This window comes from Camponotus vicinus, unplaced genomic scaffold (genome assembly GCF_025532165.1).
Source record: "Camponotus vicinus isolate PSW18456_S1 unplaced genomic scaffold, iyCamVici1.0 SCAF_3, whole genome shotgun sequence".
NCBI lineage: Eukaryota > Metazoa > Arthropoda > Insecta > Hymenoptera > Formicidae > Camponotus > Camponotus vicinus.
The window spans coordinates 6087944-6107125 of NW_028141967.1; the positions used below are offsets into that span (position 1 = coordinate 6087944).

General features: G+C 30.1%; 2 protein-coding genes across 4 annotated transcripts; both read right to left on the reverse strand.

Annotated features, from left to right (window-relative positions):
• Positions 1-1308: 1308 nt before the first annotated feature.
• LOC145968010 (uncharacterized) lies at positions 1309-6760 on the reverse strand. Its single transcript, XM_083093177.1, has 8 exons — positions 6474-6760; positions 4604-6377; positions 3312-3441; positions 3007-3229; positions 2211-2672; positions 1912-2132; positions 1530-1689; positions 1309-1408 (listed from the first exon to the last, which is right to left on the reverse strand). Exons 2-7 carry the CDS (start codon positions 6025-6027, stop codon positions 1588-1590), a joined length of 2562 nt encoding a protein of 853 aa, XP_082949303.1. The 5' UTR covers positions 6028-6377; positions 6474-6760; the 3' UTR covers positions 1309-1408; positions 1530-1587.
• Positions 6761-7138: 378 nt separating this feature from the next.
• Positions 7139-18846, reverse strand: LOC145968011 (uncharacterized). 3 transcript variants are annotated; one of them, XM_083093179.1, is made up of 7 exons: positions 9710-18846; positions 9063-9167; positions 8567-8733; positions 8130-8325; positions 7766-7967; positions 7390-7517; positions 7139-7219 (listed from the first exon to the last, which is right to left on the reverse strand). In XM_083093179.1, exon 1 carries the CDS (start codon positions 18713-18715, stop codon positions 17171-17173), a length of 1545 nt encoding a protein of 514 aa, XP_082949305.1. In that variant the 5' UTR covers positions 18716-18846; the 3' UTR covers positions 7139-7219; positions 7390-7517; positions 7766-7967; positions 8130-8325; positions 8567-8733; positions 9063-9167; positions 9710-17170. The 3 variants fall into 3 exon arrangements, with proteins under 3 accessions (XP_082949305.1, XP_082949306.1, XP_082949304.1); XM_083093180.1 differs by having other exon boundaries at positions 8567-8722; positions 9063-18846; XM_083093178.1 differs by having other exon boundaries at positions 9063-18846.
• Between the last annotated feature and the right edge of the window lie 336 nt (positions 18847-19182).

Below are 19182 nucleotides of genomic sequence, written 5' to 3' on the forward strand. Positions count from 1 at the left end.
TGAAACAAATTATGATTCATAAGGTATAGACAAAAGTTATATGCCCGTACGGCATTTTAGATTTCAGATACATAGCAGATAGATAAAATTTGAAATGTTGCTATATAGCAGATATATAGCAATACATATAAATTATCTATTAAATACATATTTAATACCGATAAATGTCCGCGCTATGGATACGTAATTTACGTTACATATCAGATACATATGATTATATATATTCGATACGTATAAAATACGTAAATTATATATTTCATACGTATCTGTAATATTGCAAATACGCGCCTAAAATGTATCATATAGGTTATTTATTCATATACACATACAGGGTATCGATTGTGTAACTTTTTCTAAAGTGAAAACGTGAAAAGTGAAGAATTTCTTCCAATCACACATCGATTTCATTTTAAAATCAATGCGTGATTGGCGGAAATTTTTCACTTTTCACGTTTTCGCTTTAGAAAAAGTTACACAATTGATACCCAGAGCGTTTTCCAGCAAGCGATACAAACATAATATTACACAGAGTATTATTCTATCTTTTTTCAATACCAATGAACAAAGATAGAATGATTCTGTGTAACACTGTCTGTGTCGCTTGCTGGAAAAAATTTATTTTTAAAACTAAATAAGATATAAACTTTTTTTAATTATTTTCTTATTAACTTATTTATTTTTAATATTATATATTTAATATATAATATATTTTTATAAAATATATATATATCTTTCTATAACATTTTTGACACTATATTTTAGTTATAATAGTATTTTAATATCACATATCATATCAGTCTATATATCAGTATATAATATCAGTATATAGTAGTTATTTTAATATCACATATCAGTCTATATATCCATATATAATATCATGCAGTATATAGTAGTTATCTTAATATCACATTATATCAGTCTATATATATATCAGTATATATAGTAGTTATTTTAATATCACTTCATCACTCTTGATGTTGATCAGTTTGATCAGTTCGGTTTTTTTCTTTGTCTCTGAAACAATCAATAAATTTAATGTTTAATATGTAATATTGTTGTTAAATATAGAAGTATAATAAAGACAAAAAAGAAAGGCGTTTCTATAAAATATACATATAATTACAAGGAATCTTTCAAATCTTTTAATATTTGTTTGAATATTATTTTGAATAAAAAAACAATGAATAATGAATACAATGAATGTTATAAAGGATTATTAGAGACAAATTACATTTAAAAAAGCACCTCAATTAATATTCGATTTTTATAATAAATATTAATATTTATAAAAATAAATATAATACTTACGCAATTCTGCAAACACGTGCAGGAGCTTGAACAATCCAATTGTTCATGAGTTTTGTTATTATTTCTTCGGTTGAATTGGTATCATGTAATCGAACAACAGCTACAAATACATATATAGTATATCAATTTATAATACTGTACATATAATACTATAAACATTATCATCATAACAATTGTTAATTTCAAAAAACAACTATAACGACGTATACTTGAAGTCTTACCCATAATTAAATTAATGATTTTAAAATTGCGAAATGTAGTTTTTCCTCGAGCTCCTTTCTAACTGTATGACATTAATATGTCATCCTTTATTAATGTTTTGAAAATGTTTTTTATCATATCTTGTAAATTTGTCCCGCCTTTCAATTTCAAAAAGTCTCTCTAAAATAATTTGAAATATGTAAATTATTAAAATAAAAAATGAAATTTGTAAATATGTAAATATGAAAAATATACAGAATGGTATATATATATATATATATATATATCAAACGACTATATATAATCATTCACATAATTATTTAATAATTATAAATAATATAAATTATAAATATAAAGTATTATTAATAATTATAATTATTAAAAGTAAAAATGGACATTTACCATTTTCACGAAAAACTCTTCATTTTTTAAATTTTCTTCAAAAAGTTGCAGCTCATTAATCGATGAAATAGTGTTGAATGTAAAAGCTTCTTCATTTATATTATTTTCTTGATTTCTAATGGTTTGGTCTGTTATTTTATTCTCCAATCTATTGAGCCTTTTATCAATGTATGTTACTTCAACCAGGATGCGATTAACTTTTTTTAAAATTTCTTTCAATACTAAAAATTAAAATATCATGAATTATATTTTAAAATATTGTATTTAAAAGTCATTACCATAAATTTAATCCTTTTTACCTTTTTGAGATTGATCTTCATTATTTTTATTTGTTAACTCTTCATATTCATCAATGAAATGAACATTATCTTTATCGTTAAAATCTTGATTTTTATTTTCTATCTCTTTTTTCTTATGTTTAGTTATCATTTCAGTTTCTTGTTGATGAATAATCTGCTTTTTCTTTTCAATTTGAACCATTTTGACTTTTTCGGGTGCAATGATTGGATTTTCAAAGGTTGCCAAAATCTGTGCAGACTTTTCCGAATGAAACAATTGTTGTGATCCAGATAATTCCTTCGGATCTGGTAAAGGAGACAGTAGATCCACTTCTGTACCAGAAGATTCATCATCAGATGATGTAAAATTTTTTGCAGTAGCTCTGTCATGACGTGTTTGTTTAATACTTTCTTCATCTTCAGTATTTATGTCGGATATATTTTCGGCCATCCTTAACTTTTCTTGGCCTCGTTCAAAAGTATCTGAATATAACAATGACAATTATATATTGACAATTATAAATACAAAACATAGACAATTAAGAGTAGTGTGAATTATATGTCGATAGCTTGATATTAAGAAAATATTTAAGTTTTCAAATGGAATTAATTCTTTCTTTTATGCAATAGCAGTTCAATGAATCGATCCAATAAAGTCAACAAAAGTAACTTTTAATTTCATTTATTACATATCATTAATATAGACTCTTGTTTACATTACTTTAATTTTATTTATTGGATCAATATTGCCAAGAAAAAAAAAAGAATTTTTTTAACACAAAGATAAACGAGTTTTAATAAATAATTGTAAATATACCTGCTGAAGCAAAAATGCGTAGAACATCATACATTGCCCAGCCAGCTTTTACATTTTTTAAATCCGGTAGTTCTTTATTCCGTATAGCCTTATTCAGCCTCTTTTTCACATCATAATTTGGATAGAAGCAAACCTGTTGCTTTTTAATAGATTCTTGCAACCAGTTATTAGGGACTAGTGCTAGCCCGTCATGGAATTGAACTACATAGAAGTTTTCTGGAAACTACCAACAAAAAATATGTATAATAATGAATTAATTTATTGACAATAAATATATTACAGTCATGTGCATTTCTATATATTACCTGTAAGGAAGATTCTTTTCTTGTTTTTTGGGAAGAAAATTGCTCGCACCTCGATTCAGCCATATCCAATAAGTGTATTAGAAGTATTGGAAACCACGGTGTAAAATGTTTAAAACAGAGAACACATAACCTGCAAAAATTAATCACAATTTATTATATACAATTAGTTTTATTAAAAATAGTGACATGCAATATTACATATACATAAAGTTTAGTTAATTTTAATTAAATTTTGAAGTTATTTAGATGTGTTATATTTTAAATATACCTTTCTACAAAATCTCGAGTGTTGATGAGACGAATGCACAGACGAATGTGAATGAATATGGACAAGTATCGTGTCGAATAGTCACAAATGCAAATTTTCTTGATTACGTTTATATATAACTTTTTCCTTTATTGCCACTTGATGAGTAATGTAGACAAATAGTATGCAAACCAGCACACGTAAATTGCACGTTAGTCGGATGAAAGCAACGAAGTTAATTATAATCGTGAGTCGATCGATAAGTCGATAACCAACTAACGAAATATTGATTTATTAAAACCAGAATGTTGTCAATCATGTTACGATGGAAAAATAGAAAATAAAAAATAATTTCTTTTCACTATGAACAATACAGCGTATAGAACCATTAATTATGTATAATAGCATATGTGTGTGTGTAAATTTATAATGACAGTTTTATTGCGAACATATAATTAAATATTAAAGCTTAATTCTTGCTGTTCATTTTAGCAATTATCGCGTTATAATATTTATTTTTTTTAATTTATTTATTTTATATTGTGTTTATATTGTTAGATTATATGTTATATATTACATTTTAAAAGTTATTTTATTGTCCACAAACGTGCCGAATAGGAATGACATACAATTTTGAATTAAATTTAATTTTCCACATCTTTCCCTGCATTTCATGCAAAGGACAATATATCACATTACTATTTATTTCTTCAACAGCATTAATGTCCAGATTCTCTGATGCAAATGGTCGTGAATATAAAATATCTGTTTTTCTCAGTTGATAACCAACAATATATATTGTATTATTGGTACATTTCACGATGTTCTTAACTGTCATTAAGTTTCCACCTTTTGTCATGATACAATTATTTGCTTCATTATTGCAGTCGACTTCATAATTTCCTAATAATATTAGTTTTTGTATTGCGATTCAACAATATCTCGAATTTCATTTGCCAATATACCATTAACATGTCTTGCTTTTAATTCTAATTTATAAAGTGAATGTAATGATTTATTATTCATGCTCTCATATCGATTTTACCTTCTTTCTGTGTATCGTCGTATAACTTGCTGCAGTGGTTTCTCTGCTTTACGCAGAAAACTTTTTAAAATTTGTAAAAAGTTTTCAAATCTAAACGAACTAAAGGAATCAAGTGGTCCAAATTGTCGAACTTCATTAGAGAGATGTAATAAATTATGTACATTATGAGACATGTATTCCTTGCCATAAATTTTCTGAAATGAATCTACAAAATGTTGCAACAGTTTTTCTGCATAATCTACATTATTTTTATTTTTAGTTAGCACTGGACTGATGAGTATTGATATAGCTACATGCAAAGTCAAAAAGTTTGTATATACGTTTCTATTTAAAACTGTTTTTAAAACAATAGGTCCAGTGTAAAGTAAAAATTGCCTAAATTCTGTGGCTTTCCAGTATGCTATTTCATTTAAACTTCGAGGTCGTCTTGAAAATTCTTTAGGCACAGCACTTCTTAAATTAATAAGTGCTTGCGAAATATTATCTTTTGCTTGCACACTAATGCGAACAGCTAGTGGTCCATTCATCCACAACAATATCATTTTTTTTACAATACCCAAACAAATCAAATGCATATAGTCAAGAGCAATATTCGACACCAATCCTAAATGCACAGAGAGCAAAATTGTGGGTTCTCCTTGATGATAATCAGAGTCTGTTTGACGTATAAATCCTTCATCAGTTCTGAGTGCACTTGATCTTTTTTCATAAGGAAAGCACATTTTGGAGTTAACGTAATCTCCATAAATGGTACATTTAGTACAGCTCGAATAGCCATTATGTCCTTTAATATTTAAAATGAAAGATTTTGCTGGAGCATCGCAAATAATGGCCTTAACATTAACTTTAATATTACAGTTTAATAGGTCTGAATGATATCCTCTCTGTACTAATGGTATTAATTCTTTCACAAATGGTTGTAAGTATTCATTGGCATTGTTTGGTTTCTTTCGACCATAAAACAGCCCAACTATATGCACTTGGTTTGAAATATCATCTGAAAGTAATATTGGCCAGAAACTACTTGGCGATGATCTGGATATTGGCAAACCATCTATATTAATTAATAAATTAATTTCAGATACCTTCAAAGACATACTTTTATAATGTTGCAGGAATACTTCCAAAGTGTTCGATAGACCAAAGTGGTAATACGATCCTCCAGCTAATGCAACTATTTCAGCAGGTTGCTTAGGTGTTTTTAGAAGCACTCTTGCATTCTTTGGTAAAGTTTTGAATTGTGAATGTAGAGCATGCCTCAGAATTTCCATAAGAGCATTAATTGCATTATGTCTAATTTTATACTCAAAAGACCAATTTCGAAGATTGCACAACAATTCATTATCCATACTTTTATCATCAATGTTCATATTATCACCTGCATTGTCACTCGAATCGTCAGAGTCTAATGATAAAGGTTGCATTTCTTCTCATTCTTCAATATCAATAAAATCTTCGTCGTCTGTGACTACTTCTGTGTTATGTACTTCATCCGAATATTCTTCTTCATTATTATTGTCACTAAAGTTTGGCAATTGATCATTACTAGGAGAAGATGATGTTGAAACTGATGATGATTGATCATTTTCAATTCGACATTTTTTTATGCATTCGCCCAATGGTCCAAAATCTGTCACACCACTGCTTGACGATTCTAGCAAGAAATAATCTATTTCCGTCTCTTTTTGTGCTAATCGTCTCTTGTGCCGCGAAGAAATATCACGGTTACTTATTTTTTTATCCATTATATACAAAATTATTTATTATATGTAACCTAGAAAAATAACACAATCATAATCAAATACGCATTAATATTGTACAGTTACAACCGTATGGAAATTCTAATCATTACAAAATATAAAAAACTTACCTTTGACTCACTAAATTATTTTTCACATATATAATCAACACTTATACTTTAATATCTGATCACCGCGATTACGATTTACGCAGAAACGTGCCCGACTTTCCGTTTATCAGGTTTTTGCAGGTTAACGATGCTACTACGATGCACCATCTTATGATATATTATTACATTTTGTCCAATATGTATCAACTACGTGTTTGATACATAAATATTTATATAATATGCGTAGTATACCTGCTATGTATTACATATGTATTTTCACTTGGATACATCAAACATATTGAATTAATTCCGTATTTAACACGTTATATTTCATATATAATAAAATGTAATGTAAATGCAATATTATTACGTATTTAATATATAATTGCAATAAAAGGTGCCGTATGGGTGGTTTGGAAGGAAACACATGATGAAAATAAATACTAAACTTAAGTAAAGGTTATTATTGTTTTTATTTTCTCTCATAAGATATTATTTACGGAATAGTTTATGTACATATATTCTTATGTAGCAAAAAAACTAAATTAATATAATGAACAAAAAAAAGGAAATGAATAAGGAAAAACCAATAATTAATAACAAGAAAATAATGTTACGTTGTTATTTTTATCTATTTGATATTAATGAATTCAAAGTTTAAATAAATTTAATTTAATAAAAAAAAACGCTGTTATATGTAATAAAAATAGTTGTTTTGAGAAATTTTTTTTTGACAAATATTTCTTTCTTTTTTTTTTCTTCTGTGTCTAAAACATAAAGTTTATTATTAATGTAAAAATTATATATATAAAATATAATTATATTAATTAATAAAAATTACTAATTATTTTTATTTATATACATATATTTAATAATATTTAAAAATTTTAATTAATAAAAATAAATAATTAATAATTTTATTATCTTAATAATTTACCTTTTCAACTTCTTCACATTTTCTTTTATAAGGTGTATGCACACCTTTTAACAAAGCAGTTAAAGGCATATGCCCATTGGTTTTTTTTATATCCTTTATTTCATTAATTGATAGATATGGTGGATATACTATAAAAAAATATAGAAAATTATATAAGATATATCAATAAAAGATATATAAGATAAATCAATTTATCTTGTACAGAAAAAATGTTGTTAAAATATTCAATACAAATTAACAATTGTAAATAATATGATATAGTTTTAAAAAAAAAGTTAAATTTTTATATATCTTAAATTTTTTAGAAAGTTAGATTAGATTAGATTAGGTTGTTTAATGATTCTAAAATTTTAAGAATAAATAAGTATTTTTTTACCTGTATTGTACATGATACCAGTAACTTCTATTTTATCTCCTTTATTAATGTCAATTGTTTGAAAGTCATCATATTTTAAATTTAACACATGTATCTCTAATTTATATGTTCCATCCATATGTAATTGATCCATATCCAATTATTTTATTTAATTTGATATTAAATGATTCTGAAAAATTGGTTTTAACGTATCCTTCTACTTCTACATAAAGAGTAAAAAGAATTAATAATAATATTAATTTTAATTGACATTTTAAATATTTTATTAATTAATATTTTTTACAAATATTATAAATAATGATAATAATAGCAATTTCTAATTTTATAAGAAAATAACAAAATAATAATTTAATATAAAACTTACTAATACATTCCGAGGTGTTTAGAACATCTTGTAGTAGTGTTATTTTCAGTTTGACATTTACAGAACCTTTGGGTTCGTATTTTTCTAAATTTGATATAATAGTATTTGATTTAATTTGCAATTCATAAGGTACATTTCCGTGATTAAATTGGGGTGATTTCGGTGTTCTTGCCTGTACACCGTCTAAATGGATTATCTAAAAATAAAATAAATTTTAATATTATGAAAAAGATTATATAAATATATTTCAATTTTTAAATATACAAAAAATGTGCATTAATACTTAATTTAAAAAAAGTATTAATTTTATAGTAAATTATTTACATAATATTTAACAACATATATTTAAAATTAATTAAAAAATTATTTAATATTTCAGAAAGAAATTAAAATGTAAAAAATAAAATTAATATATAAAAATAAAAGTAAATATTTACACAATTAGACAGAATGTGGTGTTCCACGTTGTCAATTTCGTAGTTCCAAGCAACAACTTGAACGTAACGTCCATTGCCGTTATTTAATAAAAATTTGAAAAATTTGTACTGTTGCTTACTGCCAATGTATCGTGTGGATTCGACACCTTCTGTAACCTATTATTTCACTAATAATAAAATAAAATTTTAATTCTTTAATGTAGCCATTAAAAAAAGAAATGTAATAATGTAATTTAATTTACATAATTTAATTGTAAGTATTTAATTTACAATTTAAATAACAATAATAATTAACATTCTTATATTTATGTATTTAATAAATGATAAAGTGATGTTTAACTTCATTTCATTTATTATTTCTACATATCTAATTTGCAATAATAATATTTCTGAATAATTATATATAAACTTTAATAATATTTAATGAACTTTATTAATATTTTTGTTATTAATAAAAATATCCATTATAAATAAAAACAAATCTATTTTTACTTACATTGTGGAATCATAAATTTCTACTGCATCGAAGATCTCGTTAGGCGTTAATAATTGGGTGGGATCAATATCCTCATTCTCACACAGTTTCTCCATTTTTTATGTTCTTTATTTTTTTATTCAAGTTATTCCCAAAAATACACATAATTACAAATAAAAAAATGTTTTAATCAAAAGTTGTTTGGTTTTAAAAGGGAAAGAAGACAGGATTATTAATTTGTTTTTTTAATGTAAATAATAAAAAATCTAAAATATAACCAATTTGTCGACTATATGTACTAAGCATTCTAATTATATTTTTTAAGAAATAAAAATGTTTTCTTAAGAAAGAAATATATATGGACATATATCATCTTGAATTTTTTAAATAGTGATTAATATTTCTTATATTACAGTTTTTTATATTTTTAAACTTTAGAAACTTTTGTCTTATTTTACTTTATATAGTTCATATTTTTAAATTTAAAATTTAGACATATAAATAAATACAAAATGTTATAACTCTGAAGAAACGTTAATTTGTTGTGCCGGGAGCGGCACGGGATGTGGGGAGCAGTCGGGAGATATAAAATATCTCAGGCCGCCGAAAGATCAGGAGCCGGGGTTTCGGCTGCTTTTAATAATTTAATAATTTTTGTTTAATTATACCTTGTATTTAATCTTCGGAATATACATCAATTTGTACAGAAGCCTCTCTTATTTCTGCTGATTTAGTTGAGTCTTTCCACCTTGTCCTTCGTCTTGGATAATAATCTTTAAAACAGTTTTCTTATAACACGTGATCGGTTCGCACTTGCACTGATTACACTTGCTTTACGACTGTTCGCTGTGCTCCTTCGATGGTTCGTATTTAAACCCTTGTTTGAGGAGGTTTTTTGAGAGGGGGACCGCTTAGTAACATGGCCACACGGGGTCATGATGCGGTCAAATTGAAGTGCAAGCGAAGATGATTTGGTGTCGAAATCCTTCGTTGCACTTCCGCGTTTTTTGGCGAATTCGCTGAGACAGTGACTTTATGAGGTGAATGCTCGATATCGCATTTAGCAATAATATTTTATGCTAACGTTTAATATTTTAATTATGTACGGGTTATAGTCTGTGAGACTATAACACCCCTCCCCCGTTAAAAAAGAAAAACGGAGGTTGAAGCGAGGTTTTTCTATAATTTTTTGCAATTTTAAATATAATATAATGTCTTTTTCCCGTTTTACAATGTTAATTACAATCGTTTCTTACATCTAGCCTATATATTTTTTTTTAACTGTGTGCTTTTACTTCTTTTTAAGATCGGTCTAGGCATTCCGTATGTTTGATATTTGTCGATTTCATCTACTATTCTATCAGTTGTTTGTTTAGGTTTATTTTTCCTATTTTGGATAATTATCCATATTATTAATATTATAATAATTATGGTGGTTATTCCGCTGGATGCCATTGGGTAAATAAATTGTTTTTGTTTGAAGAAATTATTTTTGTTATTCTTTAAATCGTTATTTATTTCTTCTAAGTTATTGTTTAAATTTTTTAACTCTAATGGATCATGTATTATATCTTTAAGTTTGTCGTCATTATCTCTTTTATTTGAAACTGTTATATTAAATTCTGGTAAGAATGTTTTTATAATTGTACTGTATGTGCTTGTTTCCGTTTGTATCGTCATGTCTGTAGTTGTCATCTTACAATTATCGTGTAGAGTAATTCGACCTGATTTCTTAATTATCCTCTTGTGTTCAGGATACGTATTACATGTTATCGTAATTTGCTGCTCGGAGGCGGTTGAATATAGCCAGGAGTGTGGCTGTTGTAATGTGATCCATATTATGCGGGTCGCTATCATATGGCCTATGTTACAATTTTCGTGGCCCTTTTGTCTTTGTGTATATATTTTGATTTCGCACGGTGTATTTTCGCTTACATGATAGATCGGTTGATTTTTTTCGCATAGGTATATGTTATTATTATTAATACATTCGTCTAAATCTTGTTTTGTTAAAATTAAGTATGTACGTGTTTCTTTATTTGTAGCTATTAGTCTATTAGTTATTTCTGTATACATAAATTTATTTTCATAATTAAGTGTTGGTAACGGAATTACATTTAAAACGTCAAACATTGGTTGCGTAATTATTGGGAACTTTAAGATCGTGTATATATTTGTTTTATCGCTGTACGCGCTTACTTTTATATAACTCTCGATCGTTAGCCATTCGTCAATTTTTATGTCGAATGGAAAGTAGCTACCTCGTGATAATTGTAATACCGCTTCTTTTAAATGAACCATAATTTCGTTTATCGGCGTTAACAGGGGATGCATTATGCCTTTCTGAACATGTGTCAGATATTCTAAAATGTCTTTCGCATCTCTCACTAAATCTGTTATCATTGCTATAATAACAGTAAAGTGTTCGTCGATCTCTTCGCGTGTAGTGTATTCCCGAATATAATGATTTATTAATTTACCGTTGTAATCTAATATGTTTTCTAGTTTGTTTGTGAATTATGGTAGTATTTAAAACTTTGTGAATTATGGTAGTATTTAAAACTTTGATTTGGTTTTTTGCGGCGTGTTGTAATACTTGTTGGTTGTTCTGTAATAATTGTATCTGTTCGTTTATTAAATGTCTGTCGTTTGCGTCCATGATTCCAAATAAGGATTTTGTTATTGAACCTATTCCGTCGATGAGGCCTCTTCGTCTGTTTGTTGGCGTCTTATATAAGGTGTTTATTAATGTTATTATTTTGGCTAACGTATTAGAATCATTATTGATAATGTGTTTTAAATTATCACATGTTCGTTTGATATTAGTTTCGGTTCTTATGCTATCCCACATTTCGTTTGTTTGTTCTATATATTTATTTATTTGCCAAGTCCTATCATTTAGTTCTGTTATATCTAATTTGATAATGAATTTCCATGTCTTCTGGATTTGATGTAGGTGTCCAACCTTCTCGTAATAAAATCCTGGAGTGCGATCAAATTCTGTCGGAACTTCAAACGGAAGGCGAGTTTCGTCTTGCTTGGTGAGATCGGGATTAATCCCTAGTGTTAGTGTTCTGTAATAATATATATTAAGTATTATATTATGCACTTTGCGAGTGTCATATTCTTTTGTTTCTTGCTATTCTTATCTGTGTGAGATTGGTTTTAATTTTCGTTGACTAGCTTTGCTATACTTTATATTCTTTTGCGTGCTTCAGTCTCTCGCTGTCTTCTTGACGAGAAGTTTGTGATGTCTAACGTTAATGCATTTGTGCATCACGAGTGCGTCGTGGTGTCTTCACGACCGCGCGAACGGGCACCTATATATATCTGTGGAGATAATTTGCCCTCAGACCCACTTTTTAGGGCTTTTTCGTGCGTTTACGGCTCGAACGAGCCGTACGGGTTAACCGTGCACGTGAATGTGCTCACGGGGGAACGCGTGGTGCAACGAGTGATGCCTACGTCCCCTGAGGAGCTGCCAGGGCTGTGGGCATTTTTAAAGTTAGCCCGACGACTGGATGCCATTCGTTTCGTTAAGATCGAGTCCAAGCGGCGGGGCAACAAAATCCGTGCATTCTTCAAAATTGGACCAGGTCCGGAGCACCTCTTGCAGCCTCCCCTTCGGTGAGTCTATTTTTAATTTTCTATAAATAGCTTTAATTTGTTTATATGTATGCGCACTGCTTTTCTTCTTCTTTGTATTGTATAATTTACGTCTGAATTCTTTTCTATAATCGTGTATGGTCCTGTCCATAATGATTCGAGCTTTTTCGATCGTCCTCGTCGTAACGTTTCGTCGTACACTAGTGCTTTATCTCCTATTTTAAAATGAGCTTCCTTTGTGTTTTTGTCATAGTTCTTTTTAGCTTTTTCTTTTTCCTCTTTGACATGTTCTTTCGCGAGTTGATTAGTCGCTCTCAATCTTTCTTTTAACTCTTGCGCGTAATCGTCGTAATTATACGTCGGTTTAGGCGGTTTTGTCAATGCTGTCGGAATTTCGGCTTGATGTCCGTACATCAATTCGAAGGGTGTATATCCTGTAGCAGTATGCGGTGTTGTATTATAGGTAAACATCGCGAACGGTATCCATTCGTCCCAGTCCGTTTGATCTTCGTTTATATAGTGTCGTAGATACTCGGCTAATGTGCGATGCGATCGTTCTAACGCGCCGTTGCTTTCCGGGTGATACGCGATTGTTTGAATTTTGTTTATTTTTAATAATTTACAAGTATTTTTAAATATCTCGCTCATAAAATTAGTTCCTTGATCCGTTAGAATTTTTTCCGGTATTCCGTATTCAAGTATTATTTTTGTAACAAATTCTTTACTAATTGTATTCGCTTCTTGATTCGGAATCGGTATTGCTTTGCTAAATTTTGTTAAATTATCTTGAAAGGTTAATAAATATTTATTTCCGTTAGTCGTAATTGTTAGCGGTCCGACTATATCTAATGCGCATTTTTCAAACGGTTTATTGGGCGTATCCGTAATTATTAACGGCACTTTATTTTTCCGTGATAATTTGTTTTTCTGGCAAGATTCACATTTTGCTATATATTGTTCGACATCTTTTGTTAGACCTTTCCAATTATGTTGAAGTCGAATTCGTTTTATTGTTCGTTCGATTCCTTGATGCCCCCTTATAGGTGCATCATGATATTCGGCTAGAATTTGTTTTTTCTCTGTTTCCGAATATATCTTTATGTTATCTGTGTTGGTTTCTTCTTCTCCTTCTTCTTTTTCTATTAATAAAATGTCTTGGTCATCCTTTTCTGTGGATGGTCCCGGTATCGCGTTGTGACTTAAGGCGTCGGCATTCGCGTTTGCTCGCCCGGCTTTATGTATAATTTCATAATCATACTCTTCGAGTTTCAATTTCCATCAGATTAATCTCGATCCGGGGTCATTTACATTAAATAACCATATTAACGGTTTGTGGTCAGTTATTATTTTGAATTTTGTTCCGTAAACATATGGTCTGAAATGTCTTACTGCCCAAACGATAGCTAATAATTCCTTTTCGGTTGTATTATAGTTTTGCTCCGCTTTTGTCAGTACTCTGCTGGCGTAAGCTGTCGGTCGGTCGTTGCCTACCTTTCCCTGTGATAACACTGCTCCGATGCATAGTCGGAGGCATCAGTGGTCACAATAAATTCTTCTGTGAAGTCGGGATATTTTAGCACTGGTGCAGTCATTAATTTTTTTTTTAGTCCTTCGAATGCCGCTTGCTGCTCCGTTGTCTATTCGAATTTTTCTGTTTTCTTGGTTAACTTTGTGAGCGGCTTAGCGATTCGCGAGAAATTCTCTATAAATTTCCTATAGTATCCCGCTAACCCTATAAAGGATTGAACATTCTTGACCTTTTTCGGGATCGAAAATTCTTTTATTGCGGTTAATTTTGACGGATCGGGTGATATTCCATTTTCTGAAATTATATGTCCCAGATAAATCACTTCTTTGCGCAAAAATTCGCATTTATCGGGTTGCAACTTTAGATTAGATTTTCGTAATTTTTGTAACACTTCTTTAAGTCGTTCATTATGTTCTTGTAAACTTGATCCGTATATCACAATATCGTCGAGATATACCAGGCATCTGAGTCCTTGTATTCCTATTAAGACGGAGTTCATTAATCTTTGAAATGTTGCTGGCGCATTCCTTAGTCCGAACGGCATTCGATTAAACTCGTAATGACCGTAGGGAGTTGAAAAAGCTGTTTTATTTTTATCCCGTTCAGCCATTGGGATCTGATGATATCCTGACGCTAAATCTAATGTAGTGAAATATTTTGCATTTCCTAGCTGATCTAGAATATCAGTTATGTTAGGCAGAGGAAATGAATCTCCTATTGTTAATTCGTTGAGCTTCCGAAAATCTATTACTACTCGGAGCTTTGGTTTTCCTGATGCGTCTGTTTTTTTCGGTACCACTAGCAATGGTGCATTCCATTGACTTGTGCTAGTCCGTATGATTTCGTCTTTTAGCATTTCATTTATTTGTCGATTGACTTCCGTTTTATGTTTCTCTGACAAGCGATATGGTCTCACGTTCACTGGCGCAGTGTCGGCACGTGTGTTTATTTCATGCTCTACTGTCGCAGTGCATGTCAGTGGTTCTCCCTCCAAGTCGAATATGTCACTATAATCTTCGCAGTTTTAACACGTTGACTGCCACGGTACTTTTCAGGATTCCGGTGTAAAAAGCCAATTTAATTTAATCATATTATATTATTAAAAACTCTAATTATAGTACATAGTAATCATCAAAAAGCATATAGAATGTGTTTTTTGAAAAAAAGATCTTGCGAATTATCTCGTAGTTGGCTTATGTAACAGAAAGCTCTTCGCGGAAGCCAACTACGAGTTAATTCGTGCACAGACACGCTTCGACCTGTCGCTTCGCTACAGCTGAGTCAGAGATATGCGTCTAAATTCGTTAGTAATAAATCCGACAAAGCCATGTCGAATTTGTACCAAAGCTAAAAAACGAGAAACGCGTTATTTCTGTCCAATCTGTCAAGAGAAGCCAGCCCTTTGCGTGGAAGATTGTTTTAAAAATTATCACAAACAATAAAAATATTCTTTTGCTTGTTGATTTTGAATAAACTTTGTATGATTATATTTTCTGTTCATTTATTAATAAATTTTCTGTTCATGTAAGCCAACCTTGATTTTTTGTTCTCCTCCCTGAGGCCATCTATTCATATTTACACTGATATACTACGAATTTCATCGTAGCTGCACAAATATGGCAAGTAAACAAACTACGAGATAACTCGTAGTTGGCGTCCTAGGCAATAACGCAAACTACGAGTTATCTCGTAGTTGGCAGTCAACGTGTTAAGAGTGTCTGCTTCTCTTCTGCGTTTAAATGTTGCGTTCGCAGTAATTGTCAGATTTGTTGTTTACGAGGAATGGTATTTTTAATTTTCCTTCCTGTTTCTATTATATTTATTTCCTTCCTGTTTTTCTCCATGTCTTCCAGGGTGACTATTGGAGTGGGCATTTCAATCACGTCATCTGTTGTATTTATTATGCTCACAGGGCATGAGAAGTTTTTTGTTTCTACCAGACAGCTTCCAATAAAAACTCCTGGTGTTGTTTCTTCAGTTCGGACTATTCCTACCTGATTGTGGTTGGTTGCGGCTCGTATAATTGTTTCGCTTCAAAGTAATTTTATTACATGGATGTAATTTTAATATGCTATCCTTTATCGTTATTTGATTTTTTTCGTAGTCACATTTTGCCGTTTGCTTTCTAAGGAAATCTAATCCTAGGATTCCTTCGTGCTCTACCGCTACATCGTCTTTTACTATGTAAAAAGCGTGTTTAATTTTATGGTTATTAATTTTAATTGTAGCATATATTTTTCCGAGTGTATATTGTTGTGCCGGGTGCGGCACGAGATGTGGGATGTTGCCGAGATAACCAATCAAGACCTCAGGACCGTCTAACTTTCAATTTTTTTATTATTATAATTATTGTCCTTCTTACAAATACATACACTTATTTTATTTTGATCGGTTTTTTTTAAGCCTTCTCTCCATAATATCGTCTTCCCTAAATCGCCTCGTTCTTAGATTTCGAGTGTTAACCAACTTCTTCAGCGTTTGATGCACAGAATAGCGGTTAGCCCCAGATTCGTACTTTTTATTGATTGAATTTTAATTAACGACTGTTCGCCGCGGACCCGCGGTGGACGGTTTTTAACACCTCATTTTTAGGGGTATTTTGGAGGGGATCGCCTAGTGACATGACCATATATGGTCATGGAAGATTTTCGTGGCGGTCAAGTTCAAGTGCAAACGAAGGAGGTTCAAAGTCGAATCCCTTCGTTGGCATTTTCACGTTTCCGGCGAACTCGCGCGTGGTTCGCTGAGGTAGCGGTTTTACGCGGTTCACGAACATTCTATCGCATTCTAATCGTATAAAATTTATTAATAATAAAGTAAAATAAAGTTATAGTCTTTCGAACTATAACATCCCTCCCCCGTTGAAAAAGAAAAACGGAGGTTCTAAACGGAGTTTTTCTATACATATATTTATCCCTGTTTTAAATACAATATATTTCCCGTTTACAATGTTTATTATAATCGTTTCTTATCTCTAAGTTAAAATTTATTTATTCTAGAATCGTGTGCTCTTGCTTCTTTTTAGTATTGGTCTAGGCATTCCGTATGGTTTGTCAGTTTCGTCTATTATTGTGACAGTCGGTCGTTTAGATTGCTTTTTCTTGTGTTGGACAATTATCCATACTATTAGTATTATAATAATTATAGTGGTTATTCCACTGGAAGCCATTGGGTAAATGAATTCTTTTTGTTTAAAGAAATTGTTATTGTTTAAATCTTTATTTATTTCTTCTAATTTGTTACTTAGTTCTTTTAATTCTAGAGGATTATTTATTACGCCTTTGAATTTTTGTTCGTCATTTGATTCGTTAATGTTTCGGGAAATTGTTATATTGAATTCTGGTAAAAATGTTTCTATATTCGTTCTGTATGTAATCGTTTCTGTTTGTATCGTCATGTCTGCAGTTGTCAGTTTACAGTTGTCGTTTAAAATAATTCGACCTGATTTTGTGAGTATCCTTTTATACTCAGGATAGTTATCGCAATTTATTATAATTTGCTGCTCGGATGCAGTCGAATATAGCCAAGAGTGTGGCTGTTGTAACGTAATCCATATAGTGCGGTTCGTTATCGTATAGTCTATGTTGCACTGTTCGTGATAATCTTGCGCTCGTATATACATTTTAATTTCGCACGGTGTATTTTTGCTTACATGATATATTGGTTGACTTTTTTTGCATAAATATTGGTTATTATTATTTATACAATCGTTTAGATTTTGTTTTGTTAAAAGTACATATATACGCATATCTTTATTTATTGCAATTAATTTATTTTCTATTTTCGTGTACGCAAATTTATTTACATAATTATATGTTGGTAACGATATTACGTTCAGAATATCATACATTGGTTGCGCGACTATTGGAAATTTTAGTATTGTGTATATAGTTGTTTTGTCGCAGTACGCGCTTACTTTCATATAATTTTCTATTGTTAACCATTCATCGTATTTTATTTCGAACGGAAAATACGAACCTCGCGGTAACTGTAAGACGGCTTCTTTTAAATGGGAAATTATTTCATTTATCGGTGTTAGTAGCGGATGCATTATGCCTTTACGTATGTATGTGAGGTATTCTAAAATGTCTTTCGCGTCTCTAATTAGATCTGTTAGCATCGCTGTAATTACAGTGAAATGTTCGTCTATTTCTTCTCGTGTCGTATATTCTCTAATATAGTGATTCATTAACCTACCATTGTAATTTAACATATTTTCTAATTTATTTAAATGGATTATGGTAGTGTTTAGAACTTTTATTTGATTTTTCGCGACGTGTTTTAGTGTTTGTTGATTATTTTGTAATAGTTGAATTTGTTCATTTATTAGTTTTCTATCATTCGCGTCCATAAGTCCAAATAACGTTTTAGTTATTGAGCCTACTCCATCTATCAGACCTCTGCGTCTGTCTGATGATGTTTTATATAGATTATTTATTAGTTTTATTATTTTAAGCCTACGGCACACGGTACAATTTTTCGTACTGGATTTGATAAGATTTAGTAAAATATTAGAAATGCTGCATTCTGATTGGTGCATTTTTAGTATTTTACTAAATCTTATCAAATCCAGTACGAAAAATCGTACCGTGTGCCGTCGGCTTTAGTTAGTGTATTGGAGTCATTGTTGATAATGTTTTTTAAATTTTCGCACGTTCTTTTAATGTAATTTTCGGATTTTATGTTTTTACATATTTCGTTCGTTTGTTGCACATATTTATTTAATTGCCAGGTTTTGTCATTTAATTCAGTTATATCTAGTTTAATTACTAATTTCCAAGTCTTCTTAATTTGATGTAGATTTCCGATTTTCTCGTAGTAGATTCCTGGGTTGTGTTTAAATTCTTCAATTTCAAACGGAAGACGGGTTTTGTCTTGCTTGGTGAGAACGGGGTTGATCCCTAGTGTTAGTATTCCGTAATAATATATATTAAGTATTATATTATGCACTCTGCGAGTGTCATATTTATTCGTTTCTTGCTAGTTTTATCAGTGTGGGATTGGTAT